Source organism: Musca autumnalis, unplaced genomic scaffold, assembly GCF_047663935.1.
Source record: "Musca autumnalis isolate F117 unplaced genomic scaffold, ASM4766393v1 scaffold_1, whole genome shotgun sequence".
Classification (NCBI taxonomy): domain Eukaryota; kingdom Metazoa; phylum Arthropoda; class Insecta; order Diptera; family Muscidae; genus Musca; species Musca autumnalis.
Window position 1 is genome coordinate 254,020,568 of NW_027411644.1, and position 19,591 is coordinate 254,040,158.

A 19,591-nucleotide genomic window follows, 5' to 3' on the forward strand; every position below is an offset into this window, starting at 1 on the left:
AATTGTTCTAGTGATTTAATTGCATCCGCGGATGCAAACTTTTTGCTGGGAAATTCATACTTATGGGTACGGAAAGTGCAAAATGATACTAAATTTAGTACAATTTGGATTTGGGTGAACGGATAAAGCTGGAAACTTGAATTTTGGAATTAAGACACTGTTGAAGAGTAGGATTGAGGAAGTTTTGGAATTTCGTACTTATGCAGAGTACGTAAAAATACTTTAAATAAAATTTCCAATCGTTTCGTTTCGTATTTTCCATAGGAACAATACAAAACGAAACATAACTCTCGTTGGCCGAGCTCGCTGTTTAGTTTCGTTTTGTTTACATTCGTGAGTACGAACAAAACGAAAAGCGAAAAGTACTCAACTCCACAACAACAGATAGAAAACTAAATAGTACTTAACACATGTGAATAAATCGAAAACGTTTGGTGGTGGATAAAATTCACTGTGGTATGCTGATGCTAACTTATAGGGTTGTTAAGCAATCACATGTGTGTGTGTGTCTGAGTGTGTCATTGACCATAACGCACGGCAAACGTTTCCCAAAAATACTTGTCGTTTCGGTGGTGAATGAAACAACTTGGCAAAGCATAGCCGAAGTTACATTTCACCAATCGTACGGTTTCCATCTTTTTACGTTGAAAAGTTTGTGTTTTTGTTTTGGTTGTGAGAATGAAACGATTCAGAGAAGCTGAAAAGTTTGTGGCTTTGTGTGATTGGTACGGGAATCGTTTTGTTTCTTTCCGTTCATTGCGGTACGAAAAGTGCTAAATGATACTAAATTTAGTACAATTTGGATTTGGGTGAACGGATAAAGCTGGAAACTTGAATTTGGGAATTAATATGCTGTTTATATTAGAGCTTTTTGCAGGGTTAACCTTCCTTGAGAGGATTTGTTTGAAATATAAGCAATGGAATTGACATTTAAAACCCAGTCGGTTTGTTAAATCCGGTTATATATAAACGGGGTATAAGACTACTGTTGAAGAGTAGGATTGAGATATGTGGGTTATTTTTGGAAATTCGTACTTATGTGTACGAAAAGTACTAAATTTGGTACAATTTGGATTTGGGTGAATGGATAAAGGTGGAATCCTGAATTTTTGAATTATTATTACTGTTAGAGTATAGGATTTAAGTAGTATTGGAAATTTGTATTTATTCGTACGAAAAGTACTAAACGGTCGTGAATTTGGTACAATTTAGATTTGGGTGAATGAGTATAGGTGGAATCCTGAAATTTGGAATTAAGATTACTACCGGAGTATAGGATTGAGATATGGGGGTAATTTTGGGAATTCGTACTTATGTGTACGAAAAGTACTAAATTTGGATTTGGGTGAACGGATAAAGTTCGACACCTGAAATTTGGAAATAAGTCCCAATTTACATTGGGCGAGTTTACTTGCGGCAATTGTCATTTTGTAGGAGAGAGAGGTGAGGCATATGGTAACCCTTTGCCTCTCAGCAACCTCTCTCACCTACAAACTGACAATTGCCGCAAGTAAACTCGCCTAATGTAAATTGGGACTAAGATTACTGTTGGAGTGTAGAATTGAGATAGGTTTGGAAATTCGTAAATTATGTGAACGAAAAGTACTAAATGGTACCATATTTAGTACAACTTGGATTTGGGTTAACGGAAATAGCTGGAAACCTGAAATTTGGAATTAAGATTAAAGACGGAGTATAGGATTGAGATATGGGGGTAGTTTTGGAAATTCGTACTTATGTGTACGAAAAGTACTAAATGGCACTAAATTTAGTACGGTTTGGATTTGGGTGAATGGAAAGAGTAAGAGAGATGTACTAAAGCGTTTTTGGAAACTATGAGTGTACGAAAAGTACTAATGGTACTCAATTTGGTACAATGGGGATTTTGGTGAACGGATAAAGCTGGAATCCTGAAATGTGGAATTGAAATTTCTGTTGGAGTGTAGGATTGAAGTAGTTTTGGAAAATCGTACATATGGGAAGGAAAAGTTTTGAATGGTACTAAATTTGATACAATGGGGATTTGGTGAACGGATAGAGCTGGAATCCCGAAATTTGAAATTGAGATTGCTGTGGGAGTGTAGGATTAAGGTAGTTTTGGAAATTCGGACTTATGTATATGAAAAGTAATAATGGTACTAAATTTGGTACAACTTGAATTTGGGTGAATTAATTGAGCTGGAATCCTAAAATTTTGAATTTCGATTACAGTCGAAGAGTAGGATTCGGGTAGTTTAGAAAAATCGTACATATGGGTACAAAAAGTACTAAATTTGGTACAATTTGGATTTAGGTGAAGGGATAGCGGTGCAATCCTGCAATTTGAAATTATAATTATTGCATCCCTGTTGCATGGAGGAAGTTTTTAAAATTCATGCTTATGGGTACGAAAGTTCTAAATTGTTCTAAATTTGGATTTGGTTTAACGGATAGAGCTGGAATCCTGAAATTTGGAATTAAGATTACTGTTAAAGTGAAGGACTGAGGTAGTTTTGGAAAATCTTACTTGTGGATACGAAGAGTGAGAAATAATATGTTTGTTATATTTAGAATTTCGACTACTTTAATTATTTTGTATTAATGTCGTCGAAATACGTACCATAACTATACGAAAAGTACTTAATGGTACTCAGTTTGTTTTTGGGTGAAGGAACAGTGCTGGAATCTGTATTTTTTGGAGTTAAGGTGAATATTGGTGTGCAACGTTGAGCTTGCTGTTAATGTGTAAAGGCCTGCGTACATAAGCTGCCTTGCCTGATTGCCTTGCTTTCCTGTTTCATTTCTGACATAATAACAATAAAAGAATAAAGAGGGCCGAGCAAATTTCGAACTGGGTTGCCCTTTTCTTTTTTATTCTTTTATCAGAAGCAAGCAAGGTAAGCAGGCAAGGCAGCTTATGTACGCAGGCCTTAAGGGTGAGATACGGTTGATCTTTTTGAGAATCGAACTAAAGGGGTACGTACAGTACTAAAATAAAAATAAATATTGATTAAAATTGGTATTAGTGCAACAACATTTTCAGTGTTTGCAATTTCCATATTATATATTTTTTATATCCTTTCCGCATACGATGTTGCGGGCACTTTGCTAGTTAAACATAAAACAAATTTCCATGTTTTAGGAGCAATTCTGGTTGTTTTATGATTATATTTTTATTTTAGTTTAAAGAAATATTCCTTGATATCTTTTGATACTGATGACCATTATGTCCTAAGTTCCAAAGGCATACAAAAGCGGGATGGAATGAAATGTGTCATCAAATATAACGGCGGATCATATAAGGCAGTAATTGTTTAATCTAGTCGTAAGTAAATTTATCAAACACTTCAAAACTAATCATGAAATGCAGATATTCTCAAATTAGTCCAATTGTAATGAGAACTCTGCATTTTTTAGATGAAAGGGAAGAACTCCTCGAAACTAAAAGCAGAATAGAAAGTCAGCAAATTCATCTACACAATTCTGATAAACAATTATATGTAAAAACAAAATCGGGCCCACAAAACCAACTTATTTTAAGTGTTTCTGAAGATTGTGCCATGCGCACACGTAAATGCAAAATTGTTTCTGATTCTGCAGCTGATCCATCTGGTCCCGTCGCTCGTACATCAAAACTATCCCCAAGAAAAATTTTAGATACAACATATGTCACAACAACGACAGCCAATAAAAAGCAACATGCTTCAGATTGTGCTACAAGTTCCCGAAATTTGTCCACACATTACGTACATAATTTAGAAACAGCATCCCCAGAGCTACACGAGATAGACGCTCCTTCTGATGATCCAATGAATTGTCATCAAAACATAAAACCACATTCAAGCACTTATTTAGCTGCTTATTATCGAAGACATAAATAAATATGTCTTTGTTATTATCAAGAAAGCACAACAAAAAAATCGACCAGAAAATACGTCAAAAATCCAGAAGAAAATACGTCAAATTGTCCTAGCAGCCCTTATGCAAATTTCTTAGATTCATCGTGGGAGAAATCATCTGAATCATCAGATTATTCCAGCGATGAATTTGAGTGTATTAAAACTTCAGACAGACTGAACACATTTAAGAATTCAACAGCAATAGATTCTCTCAACAAAGACAAATCATCTTTTCTAACCAAGACTTTTATAAATTCTACTGCAACAGAATCCGCTAGCGAAAACCGTTCACAACCAATAATGGATGAAAGCTCGATAAAATACTATACTCTTCTTAACACGACTGCTACTAAAGAAGAAACCACTGTTTCAGAATATATACCCGATTCAACAATAAATAATAGTAGCAAAAATGTGAGTTCTTCCTTCACAGAAATAGTACCTGTTGCGATAAGAATTGACAAAGTAATAGTTCCGCTGTCAAAGGAAAAATCTAAAAAAAAAATTTTGTACGTATTGTAAAAACCTGCAGTGTGCAATTTCTAGACATATTTTTGCAAAACATAAATCGGAAAAACTTGTTAAACAGGCAATGGCAATTCCTAAGAGAAGCAAAGAACGTCTAAACATAATTGGAGAAATCAGAAAGCAGGGTGATTTCATTCATAACACTTGTCAGGACCAGAATCCGGGAACGATAATTGTACCAAGACGACAACGGCAATGCGGAAAACACAAACCAGGCAATTATGTGTGTTGTCATTCTTGTAAGGGATTCTATACCAAATATGCAGCACGATCGCGTTTCCGCAAATGCTTAAAAACTAAAAATAGTAGAAAAAACTTAATTGATGGACGAAAATGTACACAGTTTGTACATCCCGTGGCAAGTTCGCAACTAAATACAACTATTCTTTCAGAACTAAGAAACGACAGTATTACACAGGCAATACGGTATGATGAATTAATTAGCCATCAGATTTGCCAATAGACTGTCTGAAAAACTTCCACATCCTCATCACCACGATCAAATCAGGGCCAGTTTAAGACTTTTGGGTCGTTTTAAAATACAACTAATGAAATTGGCTCCGGAAGTAGTTGAGTTAAAAGATATTTTTAAGCCTTTTTTGTTTGACAATTGTATAGATGCAACGCTTGCGACATGAAAAAACTGTGTGATGATTTTCTTTCCCTGTGGGTCGAAGAAACACCAACCCTAATTCACAAAAAGGCTGTTGAAGATCGTGTCAATAAACAACGAACAAAAAAACGGTGCTACCGAGTAAAGAAGACATTAAACGAACGAACGGAACGGAACGGAACGAATAACTGATACAATAGAAGATGGTCATTATGAAACATTGTCCAAAGATGCTATTGAAGTTTCCAAGCAGTACCAACGTGTTACTCTTAGAGGTAAACTAGGAAGAACCGTCAGTATTCTTCTTGATCCATTGTCTATCGAAGCTGTCAATATTATTTTGGAAAACAGAAAAAATGCTGGTGTAAAAAACGGTAAACCATACATATTCAGTGCCGTTGGCAGACAAAACCATTTTATCGGGCCTGTCCACTTTTGAGAAAATTTGCCATAGAATGTAAAGCAAAGCTTCCACACTCTTTAAGGGGGACAAACTTGCTTAAGCACATTGCGACCCATGCATCTTTGCTTAACGTAGAGGAAGCCACCGTTGATCGACTGGCAAATTTTATGGGACACCACAAAGACATACATAAGTCAATATATAGAATACCTGTGCAGGTTGCTGAAATAGCAAGCATTTCAAAATTTTTTTTGTCCGCTACTGGTTGTCCCCAAGATGACAACCTTGAGTTTAGCACAGATGAGGATGTTTTACTGCAAAATGACTCAGGTGGTGAAAATCGGAATAAGGTTCTTGATGACTTATCCGACAATTCATCGTCCACACAAGATTCGATGTTGGTAAAGGAACAAACAAAAGGCGTAAGTGCAAAAATAACTTATAGATGCACATATAACACTATGCGACACTAAAAATGCAAACAACATCTAACAATAATTTGTTGTTTTGTCTAAACCTTGTTAAATTTAGCTTTTATACTGAACTAAATAGGAGCATATCTCAGAAACCAACAGGAATATTGTCTATGGTGTAGAACTAAGCACATGTGTATTCAGCTGATATGTATGTGTATATCAAAAATTAATAAGTGTATATCACTATTTCTATTAATTAAAACTTTCATAAATAATGACTTCATCCTAATGGGACAACAATAAATAAAAATCCTAATTGGTTTCCGAGATACAGCCCCGTTTTTTTAAAAAAATTAATTTAAACCCAATCTAACAATGAAAAGAACAAGGGGTTAGTCGTGAGGTGTATTTTAAAAAAAGGTACAATAGAATTTGTTTGCACTCAAAATATTTAAAAATTTTGCACAATGTAATTCAGTCTGTATGGCTGACTTCCCAAACGTCAGTTGCCTTGCAAATGTCTTAATATTGTAATTCATAACGTAATACTTAACGAATGCGAAGCTATGTTCTTCATTACGTCACAGTTGTGAACGCATCATTTTTATTTCTGACGCATTTGCAGTTTGCAATGTAGGTACAAAGCATTAGTGTTCAACTCGAAAAAATCTAAAAATTGCAATGTGTTGGCATACCTTTCGGTAGTCTGCCTACGTCCTACGACTTTTGTCCCGAGAAATTTGTGTGTCTAAACACAGACTATAATCATGGTAGTCCAAACCAGGTAAAGTAAGTACTACTACAAATACAACTCAACAACAACCACATAGGAATTTGTTTTTGTTTGGAACGTTAGTGTCAAATATAAATGTAAACAAAATAAGGAAATGTCTATAAATTATTGGAATTTAAAAAACTAATATTTTTTCACATTTGATTGAATATTTTCGAAAACATGAATGAAAACTCGTTAGATTTTCAATTTGAATGTTTCCATATCATTATACTAAATGCATTATTTCTCGCAGTAAGTATAATTCTTGCAAATATGTTTGAGGTCGCTGGAAATTCATTGAAAAAGGAAAAGCTGCTTCTATGTCTTGTTTTTGTAATCAAAAAACACATGTTTATTAGGGCTTTATTTTTTCAAACTTATCAAAATACAACATCATATTAACAAATGTTGTACCGCCTCTATAAGCGGTGTTTTAGTGTGCGGCACGTCGTTCGGACTTGGAGGAGGTTAATTTAAAAAATTAAAAATGTCATTGTTTTTATAGTACTTTTTCAGTCAACTCATCGACAAATACTGAGTGATAAACGTTGAACGTCCTCATCAGCAACAGTACTTTTTCTGTCAATACATCATCAAATGCAGATCAATTTTGTTTTGTTGCATAAATTCGCTGTTTGTTTTTTTGCATAAATCAATAAGAGGGTCCGCTAGTATTATATATATATTAGTAAATTCATTTAAATAACTCCATCTGTTGAATCATATGATCTCTTACAAACACCAAAGCCATAAAATGCAGACAATTTGTCTTGAAATACAACTCTGATTTACTAACACATACATACATTTGTCAGCTGTCTCCCAGCTCTCCATCATTTTTTCACAGACAGTCGGGTTAACAAATTTTTGACATTTTTGTAAAAATAAGTGACATAATATTTGAAATGTGTTGAAAACAAAAGAAAATGAAGAAGAACAAAATATGTGAACGGAAAACAAAATGAAATTCACGATTTTCATTCATAATTTTACTTCCCACAGGCAAGTATTATGCTTGGTTTACATTTACGAAATCCACTCCATTTCAACTGTCAAATCCATAGATTAAACGTCAAATGAAATCCAGATGAGATTTCATTTGATGTTTGAGCTATGGAATTGACAGTTGAAATCGAGTGGATTTCGTAAATGTAAACTTAGCATTACGTGTACTCAACAGTGCAGTCATGTGTAAACGCAGGGTAATATAACAAGATGGGACTAGAGTCGTGCAAATAGAACTATATTGAACTACCTAGTTCACTATCTAGTTCTATGGACACCTGTCGTTTCTTTGAACAAAATGCGTATACTTATTATCTCACGTTAGTTTGGATTATGTTACTCATACGTTTTTGAATTACGAGAGTGAACTAGGTCGTTCAATTGACCAACTCTAGATGGGGCATTTCCATTGCCACTATACATCGGCAGATGGCTCAGGTGGTCTAACATAAGCTTCGTTCCCGTACTTTTTAATAGTAAAACTCGTAAAAGAGAGAACTGTAAAAAATGTTTTCTCACACAAACGTTTTTTTAAATAGTTCGGGAACGGAAAAATGGAAAATGTCGAAGTCGGCGTCTCAGCCAATCAGACGCCGGCAACCATGTTACTATTTTTTACACGCTCAAATTTGTCGAGTAAAAAGTTTTTAAAGAGAGCGCCATTCAGCGCCATTTTTGTTTACAATTTTGTGGACGGGAACGGGTTTTCGAGTAAAATGTGTAAAAGTCGTAAAAGTTGTAAAAACTTTTTAGTTCTGGAACAAAGCTTTATATGTAATATTGAAAATAGTAAAAAAGGCAAAAGTAGTAAAATTTGTAAATTTTTCATCAAAAGTCGAAAATGACAAAATGAACTGAAAAAATATTTGTCCGTCTTTCAGATATCTATTTAATTTAAATTATATTAGGTCTGTGCGATAACTCAAAAGTTTGTACAAACTTTTACAAAATGTTGTTCGATAACAAACTTGTTCAGTAAAAGAGTAATGAGAAGTAGTTGCAAGTACTTGCAAATACTTTTTACTTGCGAAGTTTTCAGTCATTTTTTTTTTAATTTTTCTATTTTCAAAATTAACGAGAGGGACCTGTCAAAATAATTTGTTGGTATACAGAATTTCTGGCAGGCATTTTGATTTTTGTTTCTAAATTTGTACGCGAATTTGAAACGATGGACAAGATATGCAACTGCAATTAAAGAGGAGACAAAATTTGCTATGTTTTGAATGTATACTAGTCGTTAAACCTTTTACTTTTCATTCATGTTTTGCAGTTTTTCTAAAAATGTTTGGGTTTTTCATATATTTTTAAATTTTGTATTTTGTCTGTCAAAATTAATTTATTTCGATAAATTTTCTCATTTGTTAGAGATGGGACATTTTTTATCGTCCTTTGGAGAGTAATTTAAATTGAACAATGTACAAAAATCGATGTTCGTTCTCAAATATTTTGTATGCGAAATGAAGTAATTATATCGTATGGCCTGTTCCCGTACTTTATAAAGTGGTAAAAGTCGTAAAAGTTGTAAAAGTCGTAAACGATTTTCATATAAATTCTGTGTACGGGAACGCAAAATGTGTAAAAGTGGTAAAAATTGTAAAAACTTTTTAGTTCTGGAACAGAGTTGTAATTTGGGTTCGAACAACGAATAGATATCGAATTAGCCTTATGCTTGGTTTACATTCGGCATCGTTTCGTGATTTCGCCCGAAATCAAGCTTAATTTACCATGATTTTGCATACAAAAAAGAAATCATCTCATTTCGTGATTTCAGCGAAATCAACATCGAAATCACAGTACTCATGATATACAACCCTGTTTTTGCCTAAAAAAAGTACCAAAAGTTGCAACACTTTTCACGTAGCACAATAAACAAGGTGGATGGCGAATTGCTGCAACCAAAAAATGTAATATCAAAATTTGTAAACAAAGTAAAAAAATTAAATTACTTTGTTACAATGTTAAATTTTCATTGCGTTCCCTACTTTTTTCATCGTAAAATTAGCAAATGAGCGAAATGTGAAAAAAGAATGTCCTAGACAAACTCGTTCAAACAGTGCGGGAACGAAAAAATGTCAGAAATCCCAAAAACTCTAGCAGAAATGTCAAAATCAACGTATCAGGCAATCAGATGACTGCAAACAAGCTGCTAGTTTCTACTAAGCCGAATTTGTATAGCAGAAATGTTTATTCTGCTCCATGGTTTAATAAGAAAGGTTAGCCAAAGCTTTTTGTCAATTTAAATTTTTTCATTCGAGTATGCCTAAAACTTCAAAACAATATATCCAAACTGTGTATGTGTGTGTGGTGTTTGAATAATATGCCAAACAATTTTAAAAACAATCGAATTCAATGATTTTTAAAATTGTTTTTAGACCATTTGTATAGAAGAAATTGGTGAGATTTGCATTGAAACAATCAGTTTATCATATTCACAACTCGATTATGTGGAGAAAACTTAACTATTCATTCATTTTTCGCGATTTTTATAAAATGCTCAAAAAATGGATTGTAAACAAACCCACTTGTTGCTTTTATTTTGAAGTTTTAGGAATTCAAGAAAAACAAGGGTTCTATAGATTTTTTTCATTTAAATCTACCTCTTTACTTATACCATGTTCTGCTCCATATTTGTTTAAAGAAAAGTGCGAGTTTAGTACGGGAACGCGTTTCTGGCTCAAAACGTGACAAAAATAATGCATGTAGTACCAGTTTGCAGATTCTGGAACACAACCTTATGCCTGTTCCAGAACCTGCAAGAATCTACAAAATTTGACTACGATAAAAATTTTTCCTCTATGTTATCAAAAGAAAAAAAATATAGTAAAAATTTGTAGATTCTTGCATTTCTGGAACAGACAATTTATCAATCAAAATTGTTGTACATTTGTTAGTATTATACACAGGAATTATGACATATGATGCCTGTTCCAGAACCTAAAAGAATCTACAATTTTTATTAAGATATCAATTTTTCTTTATCCAAAAAATAGTAAAATTTTGTAGATTCTTGCAGTTCTACGCGAAATAAAGCAGTAAATTTCTATACGACAAAATAAAATTGCAAAAACATGTTTTGAAAAATCATGTTCGATCAGCTGCACATATGCATCTACCTTGATTATTGTGATATGTTTGAAATCAACAAAAAATTAGTGTAAACAACGGGATGCATTTCAGGATTTCGTGAAATCAAGTTGATTTCGGAGCATAAGTATAAACCAGCTATTACTAGGCGTTTACACCAGACAATTTGTCTTCAAATACAACTCTGATTAACTAACACATACATACATTTGTCGGCTGTCTTCCAGCTGTCCATCATATTTTCAGAGACAGTAAGGTTAACAAATTTTTGACATTTTTTGTAAAAATATGTGAGATGATAATTGAAATGTGTTGAAAACAAAATAACATGAACAGAAACAAAATATGTGAACGGAAAACAAAAAGAAATCGATGATTTTCATTCATAATTTTACAACTGTTTTTGCAGTTGTCTGGACGCCTACGTCACACAGGCAAGTTTTGGATTTTTGACAATCAATACATGAACTCTACTGTCCTGTCATGTATAAACGTAGGGTTAGTATGAACAAGGCATAAGTTCGACAATAATTGCTCTGCTCCAGAACCTGCAAGAAGCTACTATTTTTTACTACGACAACATTTTTTCTTTTATGTTATCGAAAAAATAGTGAAAATTAGTAGATTCTTGCAGTACTGGAACAGACCAAATAATTTACTATTTTTTTCGATAACATAAAGGAAAAATGTTATCGTAGTAAAAAATAGTAGCTTCTTGCAGGTCATGGTACAATAAAGTAGAGGTAGGCCAGGTATGAAAATCACTGAGAAATGCTACCCTGCAGCCATGGCTTAAAACGTCAAATGGCATGGTACAATAATAATGGTATATGTACCTGCATAGCTATCCCGTATTACAAAAACATATGGAACTTAGAGCTTCACTTTTTATATGTTAAAAGTGCCATATAGTGTAAAAACATTTCTTTAGCTAGGCTCCAGAATATTCTTGTAGAAAAGGTGTTCCAAAAATATCAAAAGTTCTTCCCAAACTTATGACAATGAAAAAATGTCATTCACTTATTTTCTACTTGACAAGTTTGGCTAATCTGACATCGTGATTGCTGGCATCCGATTTGCAGATAAATGTCAGCAGAATTTTTACAAAAATTGTAATTTTTACATTCCCGTACTTATGGAACAAATTTAAATTAATATCAATATTTGATAAACTGTTCATTCGTAAGTTTTGCTAAAAAATCAACAATTTTATTGTGCCACGCGAATACACATTATTTGTCCTTGTTTTCAATTTTAAGATATAGTGTTACAGCACATGGTAGAACAAATACAAGGTAAAGTTAATACTACAACAAATACAACTCGAACAACAACCACAAAGGAATTTGTTTTTGTTTGTAAAGTTACTGCCAGTTGTATTTGTAAACAAAGCAAGGAAATGTCTATAAATTATTGGAATTTAAAAAACTAATAATTTTTCACATTTGGTTGAATATTTTGGAAAACATGAATGAAAATTCGTTACATTTTCAATTTTTATGTTTCCACATCATTCCACTAAATGCATAAATTCTCGCAGAAAGTAGAATTCTTGCAGAAAAGTTTGGGGTCGCTGGAAATTCATAGAAAAAGGAGAAGCTGTTTCAATGTTTTGTTTTAGAAATCAAAGAAGCACATGTTTATTAGGGCTTTATTTTTTTAAATTTTAACAAAATACCTCACATATTAACAAACGTTGTATCGCCTCTACAAGCGGTGATTTACTGCGCGGCTTATCGTTCGAACTTGGAGGAGGTTACATATCATTGAAGAAGTCTTTCTGGGAAATGGTTTTTTCCGAATGATATATTTTTTTCTCAAAAAATATATGTCCCTAATGTACATCGAAATAGAAATAAATGTATAAAATGTCATATGAAATTTGACACTAACGTTACAACCCAGTTCAGTCAGCTGTGTATTGCTGCTACCTTTTCTTATTCTACCATGGTTACAGCAGAAGTTTTTTGTTGGAACAATTCAGCGATACATCTACCTTTATGATTGCATAATGTCAAAAACAGCACAAAATGTCAACCCTGCTTTTGACAGATTAGGCCATAAAAAGAAAAAAAATTGTAATCAGCTGTTAGCTGTGGCCTACCTATACTTTATTCTACCATGTTGCAGGTTCTGGAACAGAGCAAATGTTATTTTAAAATATTTGGTCTGTTCCTTTAGTTTTGAAAATGGTTAAACCGGCAAAAGTAGTAAAAGTTGTAAATTTTTCATCAATAGTCGAAAATGGCAAAAAAACTCTTATGTTACACGCTAAAACTTTCATACGAAACTTTCCCATTATTTTGGCGTTCATAGATCGAGTTACATACAAAAGTAATTTTATGAAATTACTGTAATGGTGAACTCGACCTAAGAACGCCAAAATAATGGGAAAGTTTCCTATGAAAGTTTTAGCGTGTAACATAAGAGTAAGAGATAGTAGATTAAAATCATGAAATTGCTGTAGTGGGGAATTCAACCTAAGAACACCCAATTTCATGAAATTTGTTAATGAAATTGACTCTAGTGTGGACCGGGACTTTATAAGCCTGGAATGACAGATAGCAGACAATACTATAACAAAATGCAAAAAACCACAAAAATATCCGATTTTAACGTCAATTTTTGCAACCATTTTTTGTGGCGTTTAAACGACCAATTTTGTGGTGTAACCATGGTTTAATAAGAAAGGTTAGCTAAAGGTAAGGTCACATTAGGCAAATATTTGCTCCAGCGACGGGCATTGTGCGCTTACTGAGATCAAGTGAGTGTTAATAATACATTGAATTTATGCTCCCATGCTCTCAGTAAGCGCACAATACCGGTCGCTGGAGCAAATATTTGCCTAATGTAACTCTACCTTAAAGCTTTCTGTCAATTTAATTTTTTTCTTTCGACTGTTCCTAAAAAGTCAAAAAAAAAAATACAGAATTTCTGTATGTGTGTGTGCTGTTTGAATAATATGCCAAACAATTTTAAAAAGAATCGAATTCAATGATTTTTAAAATGGTTTTTAGGACATTTGTATTGAAGAAATTCGTCAGCTTTGCATTGAAACACACATTTTATCATATCCACAACTCGATTATGTGGAGAAACCTTGACAATTCATTCATTTTTCGCGTTTTTTATAAAATGCTCAAAAATAGTATTGTAAACAAACCAAATTGTAGCTTTTAGCTCTGTTCCTTTACGTGCTAGAATCTTCAAGTTTTACAACTTTTTACTCGAAAAGCGTTCCTTTACTTCAGACACCATACAATTCATATGAAAGTAGATTACAACTTTTGCTACTTTTGCCAGTTTTACCATTTTCAAAAGTAAAGGAACAGAACATTTGTGTTTACTAATTTTGATGTTTTAGGCATCCAGGAAAAACAAGGGTTCTATAGATTGTTTTCATTTAAATCTACCTCTTTACTCATACCATGGGTGTGACAATTAGCAATATGGGTGCCGGCTTCTGATTGCCAAATTTGATATTTGTTCCAGTTTTTTTTTCTTCTACACACATTTTCCACAGTTCGCTCTTTGACTACTTTTACAATTAAAAAAGCACGGGAACACACAAAAAATAATTGCAATTATCGATTATATGCTATTATTTTGCGCGTTCCTTTGTGAAAGTAGTTCTTTTGAACTAGTTCGTTCCGGATCTATACAACTCTATAAGATTTTTAGATCCCTACCCAAATTAGATTTGTCAATAAAAGATCAACCTACATCAATCTACTTCAAATTGACAGGCCGCTGAAAGATAAAGACCGACCGACAAAAATAATTCGGTGAAAATTAAAACTATTTTGGTCTATATATTTCAAGGACGTAGTTGTACATAGAGAACACACATACGTTCCTTACAAATATTTACAAATGGTAATAAAAACAAGCGTGGTAAACAACAAATAATTTACAACTTTAAAATCGGTTCAAAAGTCACACTGTATTGACTGGTGGTCGCAGACTTGTGGAAACAACTGGAAATTATTATAAACATGATCTGTTATTATTCCGTACTTTCTCTAATTAGATTATTTTCCTTCTCGAATTTCTCTCCTAGGTCAAGCTAAAGCAAAGTATTGGATTTATTTCCTTTTTGTAAGAAGAATTTCACCTGAAACTACATTTACCCTTGATTCCGCAAACGAAACAACGATTACCCAATCATGTTGCCCGTTACAGTTTTCCGCCAAGTAGCCCGTCGAGGCTGTGGGTTTAAAAATCTTACCGAACTAGCTTCACCTGGCAGCAATTCCCATATGCCCAATGCAATTATGAACTGTTTAAATCGTTATGCAGCAGCTACTGGATTTATACGCATTTCATTTTTGGATGTTAATCAATATCGCAATTGGGATGTGGCCACATTGCGTATGTACGCCGATCGTAAAAAACAGTTACTGCACATGAAGACTCTCAAGGGTCGTGATATGTTGCAGGATGTTTTGGATAAGCAACGGGCGGAATTTATTGAGCGCAAAAATGTTATTGCCGACGATATTCGCGATGCCATTGACAAGAAACGGGAATCATTTATTGAGCGTAAAAATGTCATTGCCGAAGATATTCGAGAGGCTAGGCATAAGGTCCAGCAAAGGGTACGTGAAAAAATGGAAGAGGTCGAGCGAGAGAACATCATGACCATTCCAAATATGTTGACAATGGGACGTATGTTTCTGTCGCCCTACATTGGTTATGTGGTAGTGGATGGTAATTATGAATTGGCCATTAGTTTATTGGTTGTGGCTGGTATTTCAGATTTGGTAGGTTTGTTAACAATTGAAATGCTATGTTTTGGTGTTAATGTTTTTTTTTATTATAGCTTGATGGGCAAATAGCCCGCAGATGGCCAAGCCAGGCAAGTAAGGCTGGGTCTTTTCTAGACCCTGCCGCGGATAAAGTTCTTATGGGCTCATTGGTTATTTCAATGGGCTATTGTGATTTACTGCCTCTATGGTTGGCCGGTACAATTCTGTTTCGTGATGTATTTCTGATTGCTGCCGGATTTGTTATACGTTATATTAGTTTGCCACCCCCAGTAAGTTGTTTATAAAAATATTTTCACCGTGGATATATAATGGTTAACATTTATTTTTATAGCGCACCTTCTCCCGTTATTTTGATGCCACCCATGTTACAGCTCAACTGGAACCGACCCTTATTAGTAAAATTAATACTGGTGTGCAATTATCAGCCGTAGGCATTAGTTTAGGAGCACCAATGTGGGGATATTTAGGTAAGTTCTTTTCGGCCATTTTGCTGTCTTAATTACGATATATTTAGAAAATTCCATAGGGAAGTCTGTAGGCTTAATCGAGTGTTACATCTGACTAAAGGTTGAAGTGTTAAATCGCAGTCTATCGACAAAATATCAAGTTCGATACAATTTGAGAACTTACAGGGGGAGTGACCTAACAAATTCTTGGATCTGTGTATCAATTTCTCAGTTGGTGTAGACATTTGAAGGGGTCTCGTGTAATTCTTAAACTGAAACTAGACAAATCGTACATTCTTTTTCCAGTAACAATGATTTTATAATTCCTATTAGTTCCATCCCTTAGACAATAGTGACCTATTTTTTTTTTTTTTTTTTTTTGCTAAAGAACTATTTCTACAGCAAATTTCGAAAAACGCTTCGTATTTTGATATAGCTCCAATATGTATATTTGGTCGCTTTTGGGTATTTTGGCCACTATATAGATATATCAAAATCCGATCCGGTTTTCAAATTTATTGTAGAAATCGTTTTTAGTCACATTAATGAACTGGGGCCTAATTACGACAATCGATTCGATCGAGTATTTGCTCGTGAATGAAAAAATCGATCTATGAAAACCTATGTGTTCTTCAAAGAACTTTAAGAAGGTAGATGGTAAAAATCTGTTTAATTCAAAGCAAAAACTAAAAAAAAATATTAATAAAATGTAAATATTTCCTGAATTCGTTGAACAATACTATGGTTAACAATCGGACCATAATTATTGTAACATTTAGAGAATTTTTCTGAAAATACACCTTTGGCCCATACAAATTACTATGGAAACAAATATCGCTATATTAGCAAGGGAAAAATTTGATGGGGGAGTTCTAAAAAAAAGGATTTTTTGGTAACTCTATTAGACAACTTTCCACTTTGCTCGATATAAAAAGGGTTTGAGGGAAGTTCAGTGCCACTACATCCCTGTTTTATTGTTTATTTTTATATATTGACAACCCGACGATTAGTCCTCCGTTCCCGAACTGTTGTGGCTAACCATTTTCCAGGTGATAGGCTGATCGTTTTGAATTTTGCCTACTGGATATTGGCTGCAAATGATCTTTTAACAGTAGGTTACTCCGTTCCCAAGCCAGCCAATTAAAATAAAATAATAAAAATATCTTGACAATCCGGGTGGTGCTCCTCTAAATTTATGTTTTTCCTATAAACTTCTCTTTTTTCTCTTTTTTTCTAGATCACACTGCCTTACATGGTCTGTGGTACCTGACTGGTGCCACTACGGTAGCTGCCGCCTTAAGTTATATCTTAGATAAGAATACATTTAAAATTTTAAGCAAACATGTTCCAAAGAAATAGAAGTTGATGCTGAAAGTGAGACAATTTGTGATGGGGATGGGAAGAAGGAAGAATCGTCATAAATAGTTGAACATATCGAATGCTTCCTTTTGCAATATAGACGCCTTGTTGAAAAGAAATAGCAACCATAATAATGAAAATAATAAACTCGACTATAATATTAGCAGCTGTTGAATATAATGTGCTCTATTTTAATATATATTTTTTCCATTTTGTGAAAAGTTATTTTTGTATTGATTTTAGTTTTTTTTTTCATAGATTAACAAATTTCTTCTCAAAAGAACTGATTACATTGTTTTTGTTATTTAAAAAGAAACAACACCAAACTATTTAATAAAGTTTCAAAATTTGTGAAATTACGTTTAGTACAATATAAATATTTGTGTATTGTGTTAATGTGTAATGGACTATATATTTGTATATAGATTTTTATTCCTCTTTAGCTGTTGACAAGGCTCGTTTCTCCATAATCCAAAAGTATAAAGGTGGACAAACAAAACGTAACCAAAAGCCTACTTTGGCCTGAAGATCGGAAATAATAACGTCTTTTTCGTTGGCCAGCAATGATTTTAAAATATTAGTGGCACATTCTTCAGCAGACATGCCCTTTGAAGTGGCTTTGTCCATTTCTGTAATGGTATATAAATTAGATTAAATATTTAAAAATGCAGACTCTCTTCATTACATAATCGGGTATGTTCTGAGACGCACTTCACCTCTCACTTCACGCCTCAATCATTTTATTCACCCATTTATGCTTGTTTTTCGAACAAAATGCTTGAGGCGTGAAGGGTGTCTCAGAACATACCCGAATACTTACTTCCGTGCTTCTCTCCAGATGCTGTCAAAGCATTCATGGACAACTGTGTTTTAATATAGCCAGGACTAAAGCATGTTACCTTTAATCCCTTTGATGCCACCTCTGCTCGCAGAGAATCAGAAAATGCTTGTAAAGCATGTTTAGATGCGGAATACGCAGATCTATAAGGCAATGCAATTTTTCCTTGTACCGAACTTATAAAACAAATATGACCAGTTTGTCTTTTAACCATTGAGGGCAATATAGCCTTGGTTAATGCAACGGTTCCAAAATAATTGACTGTCATTACTTTTAAATCAACATCCAATGCGGTTGTAATAGCCTCAGCTCTTACACTAATCCCTCCATTGTTAATCAAAATATCTATACCATTATGTATAGCAATGGCATCATTTGCAAATTTCGGGATTGCATTTAATTCAGCCAAATCTAAAGGCAAGACTGTGGGTGGATGAGCGGTGCCTACCTATAATAGAAAACATCACATAAATAGTTTTATCTTCTTATTTCAATTTACTCTTACCACTTCCAAGGCCAATAAATCCTTCTTAACCCTTTCCAATTCATCTGTTCTGCGAGCAGCCAATATCACCTTACAACCAGCTTTATAGAAAACGTGAGCCAATGCTTCTCCCAAACCTGAAGAAGCTCCTGTTATGAGTACTACCTTACCAGGTAAACATTTTCTTTGTTTAGCCACCAAAGAACGTCTCCATAAATTAAGCAAAACTAATGGTAATGCAACCGGCATACATATCGTTCCCAATATCCAATATAAAATATTCCAATCACCGTTTCCTGAGGGTGCTGTACATTTTCCCACTGTGTCATAGGCCATTTTATCTTTAGAATGTTTATATTACTAATTACTGATCTTTGAACCTTTTCGTAACAATACCACAAAGAGACAATCTCGAAATATAATCAATAAACTCGATTTGTTTACATTAAAAACGTCGTTGTTTTGACATATTTGGAGGGATTAAAAAGTATGTACACCAAAGAGCCGTGTTTACACAGCCGTGTCTGTCAAGTGCATATTAGGTATGTTCCACAGCCCAATAATTTCGATGTAAATGTTTGTTCAGTCAGTAATTTTACAAATTGAAAAACTGACAAGACCAACTCATTTCTGTCATCTCAAACAACACATATAAACGCTAACCAAATTTACTGAGTATTTCGACGATGAAAAACTTTCATTTATCATCTTATGTGACGAGGCCTTAAGAGTATCATACGAATATTACAATAAAGCAAAATTAACAATCATATAAAACCGTATACACTAGTTTCTTGAACTCCTATGTTTTCCCAAAAAACCCAAAAATTCATGTCAAAATTTCAGTTTCGGTCCACACCAGAGTAATAGTTTGGATCGGGACTAATTTCAAATATACTATGAATTTTCCTCATCTCGATCTAACTTTTTATTTATATCATGGAACATAACATTTATTTTAAAGTTGTGTTTACACTATAAATGTCAATTCCA

The 19,591-nt window shown here is 33.7% G+C and overlaps 2 protein-coding genes across 2 annotated transcripts; one reads left to right on the forward strand and one right to left on the reverse strand.

The window, feature by feature from the left end:
• Positions 1 to 14,389: 14,389 nt before the first annotated feature.
• LOC141389385 (probable cardiolipin synthase (CMP-forming)) lies at positions 14,390 to 17,653 on the forward strand. Its single transcript, XM_073960820.1, has 5 exons — positions 14,390 to 14,578; positions 14,763 to 15,465; positions 15,525 to 15,740; positions 15,803 to 15,938; positions 17,155 to 17,653. The coding sequence occupies exons 2-5, from the start codon at positions 14,869 to 14,871 to the stop codon at positions 17,274 to 17,276; spliced, it is 1,071 nt and encodes a 356-aa protein (XP_073816921.1). The 5' UTR covers positions 14,390 to 14,578; positions 14,763 to 14,868; the 3' UTR covers positions 17,277 to 17,653.
• On the reverse strand, positions 17,432 to 19,122 carry LOC141389388 (dehydrogenase/reductase SDR family protein 7-like). Its single transcript, XM_073960836.1, has 3 exons — positions 18,620 to 19,122; positions 18,097 to 18,562; positions 17,432 to 17,905 (listed from the first exon to the last, which is right to left on the reverse strand). The coding sequence occupies exons 1-3, from the start codon at positions 18,932 to 18,934 to the stop codon at positions 17,706 to 17,708; spliced, it is 981 nt and encodes a 326-aa protein (XP_073816937.1). The 5' UTR covers positions 18,935 to 19,122; the 3' UTR covers positions 17,432 to 17,705.
• Between the last annotated feature and the right edge of the window lie 469 nt (positions 19,123 to 19,591).

Excerpts from the sequence above, each read along its gene's own strand:
- LOC141389388 (XM_073960836.1), bottom strand. The coding sequence starts at position 18,934 with ATGGCCTATGACACAGTGGGAAAATGTACAGCACCCTCAGGAAACGGT. Across the intron at positions 18,563-18,619 it reads ATTTATTGGCCTTGGAAGTG|GTAGGCACCGCTCATCCACC; the intron begins GTAAGAGTAAAT and ends TTTCTATTATAG. Across the intron at positions 17,906-18,096 it reads ATCTGGAGAGAAGCACGGAA|AAATGGACAAAGCCACTTCA; the intron begins GTAAGTATTCGG and ends ATACCATTACAG.
- LOC141389385 (XM_073960820.1), top strand. The coding sequence starts at position 14,869 with ATGTTGCCCGTTACAGTTTTCCGCCAAGTAGCCCGTCGAGGCTGTGGG. Across the intron at positions 15,466-15,524 it reads TGGCTGGTATTTCAGATTTG|CTTGATGGGCAAATAGCCCG; the intron begins GTAGGTTTGTTA and ends TTTTTATTATAG. Across the intron at positions 15,741-15,802 it reads ATATTAGTTTGCCACCCCCA|CGCACCTTCTCCCGTTATTT; the intron begins GTAAGTTGTTTA and ends TTATTTTTATAG.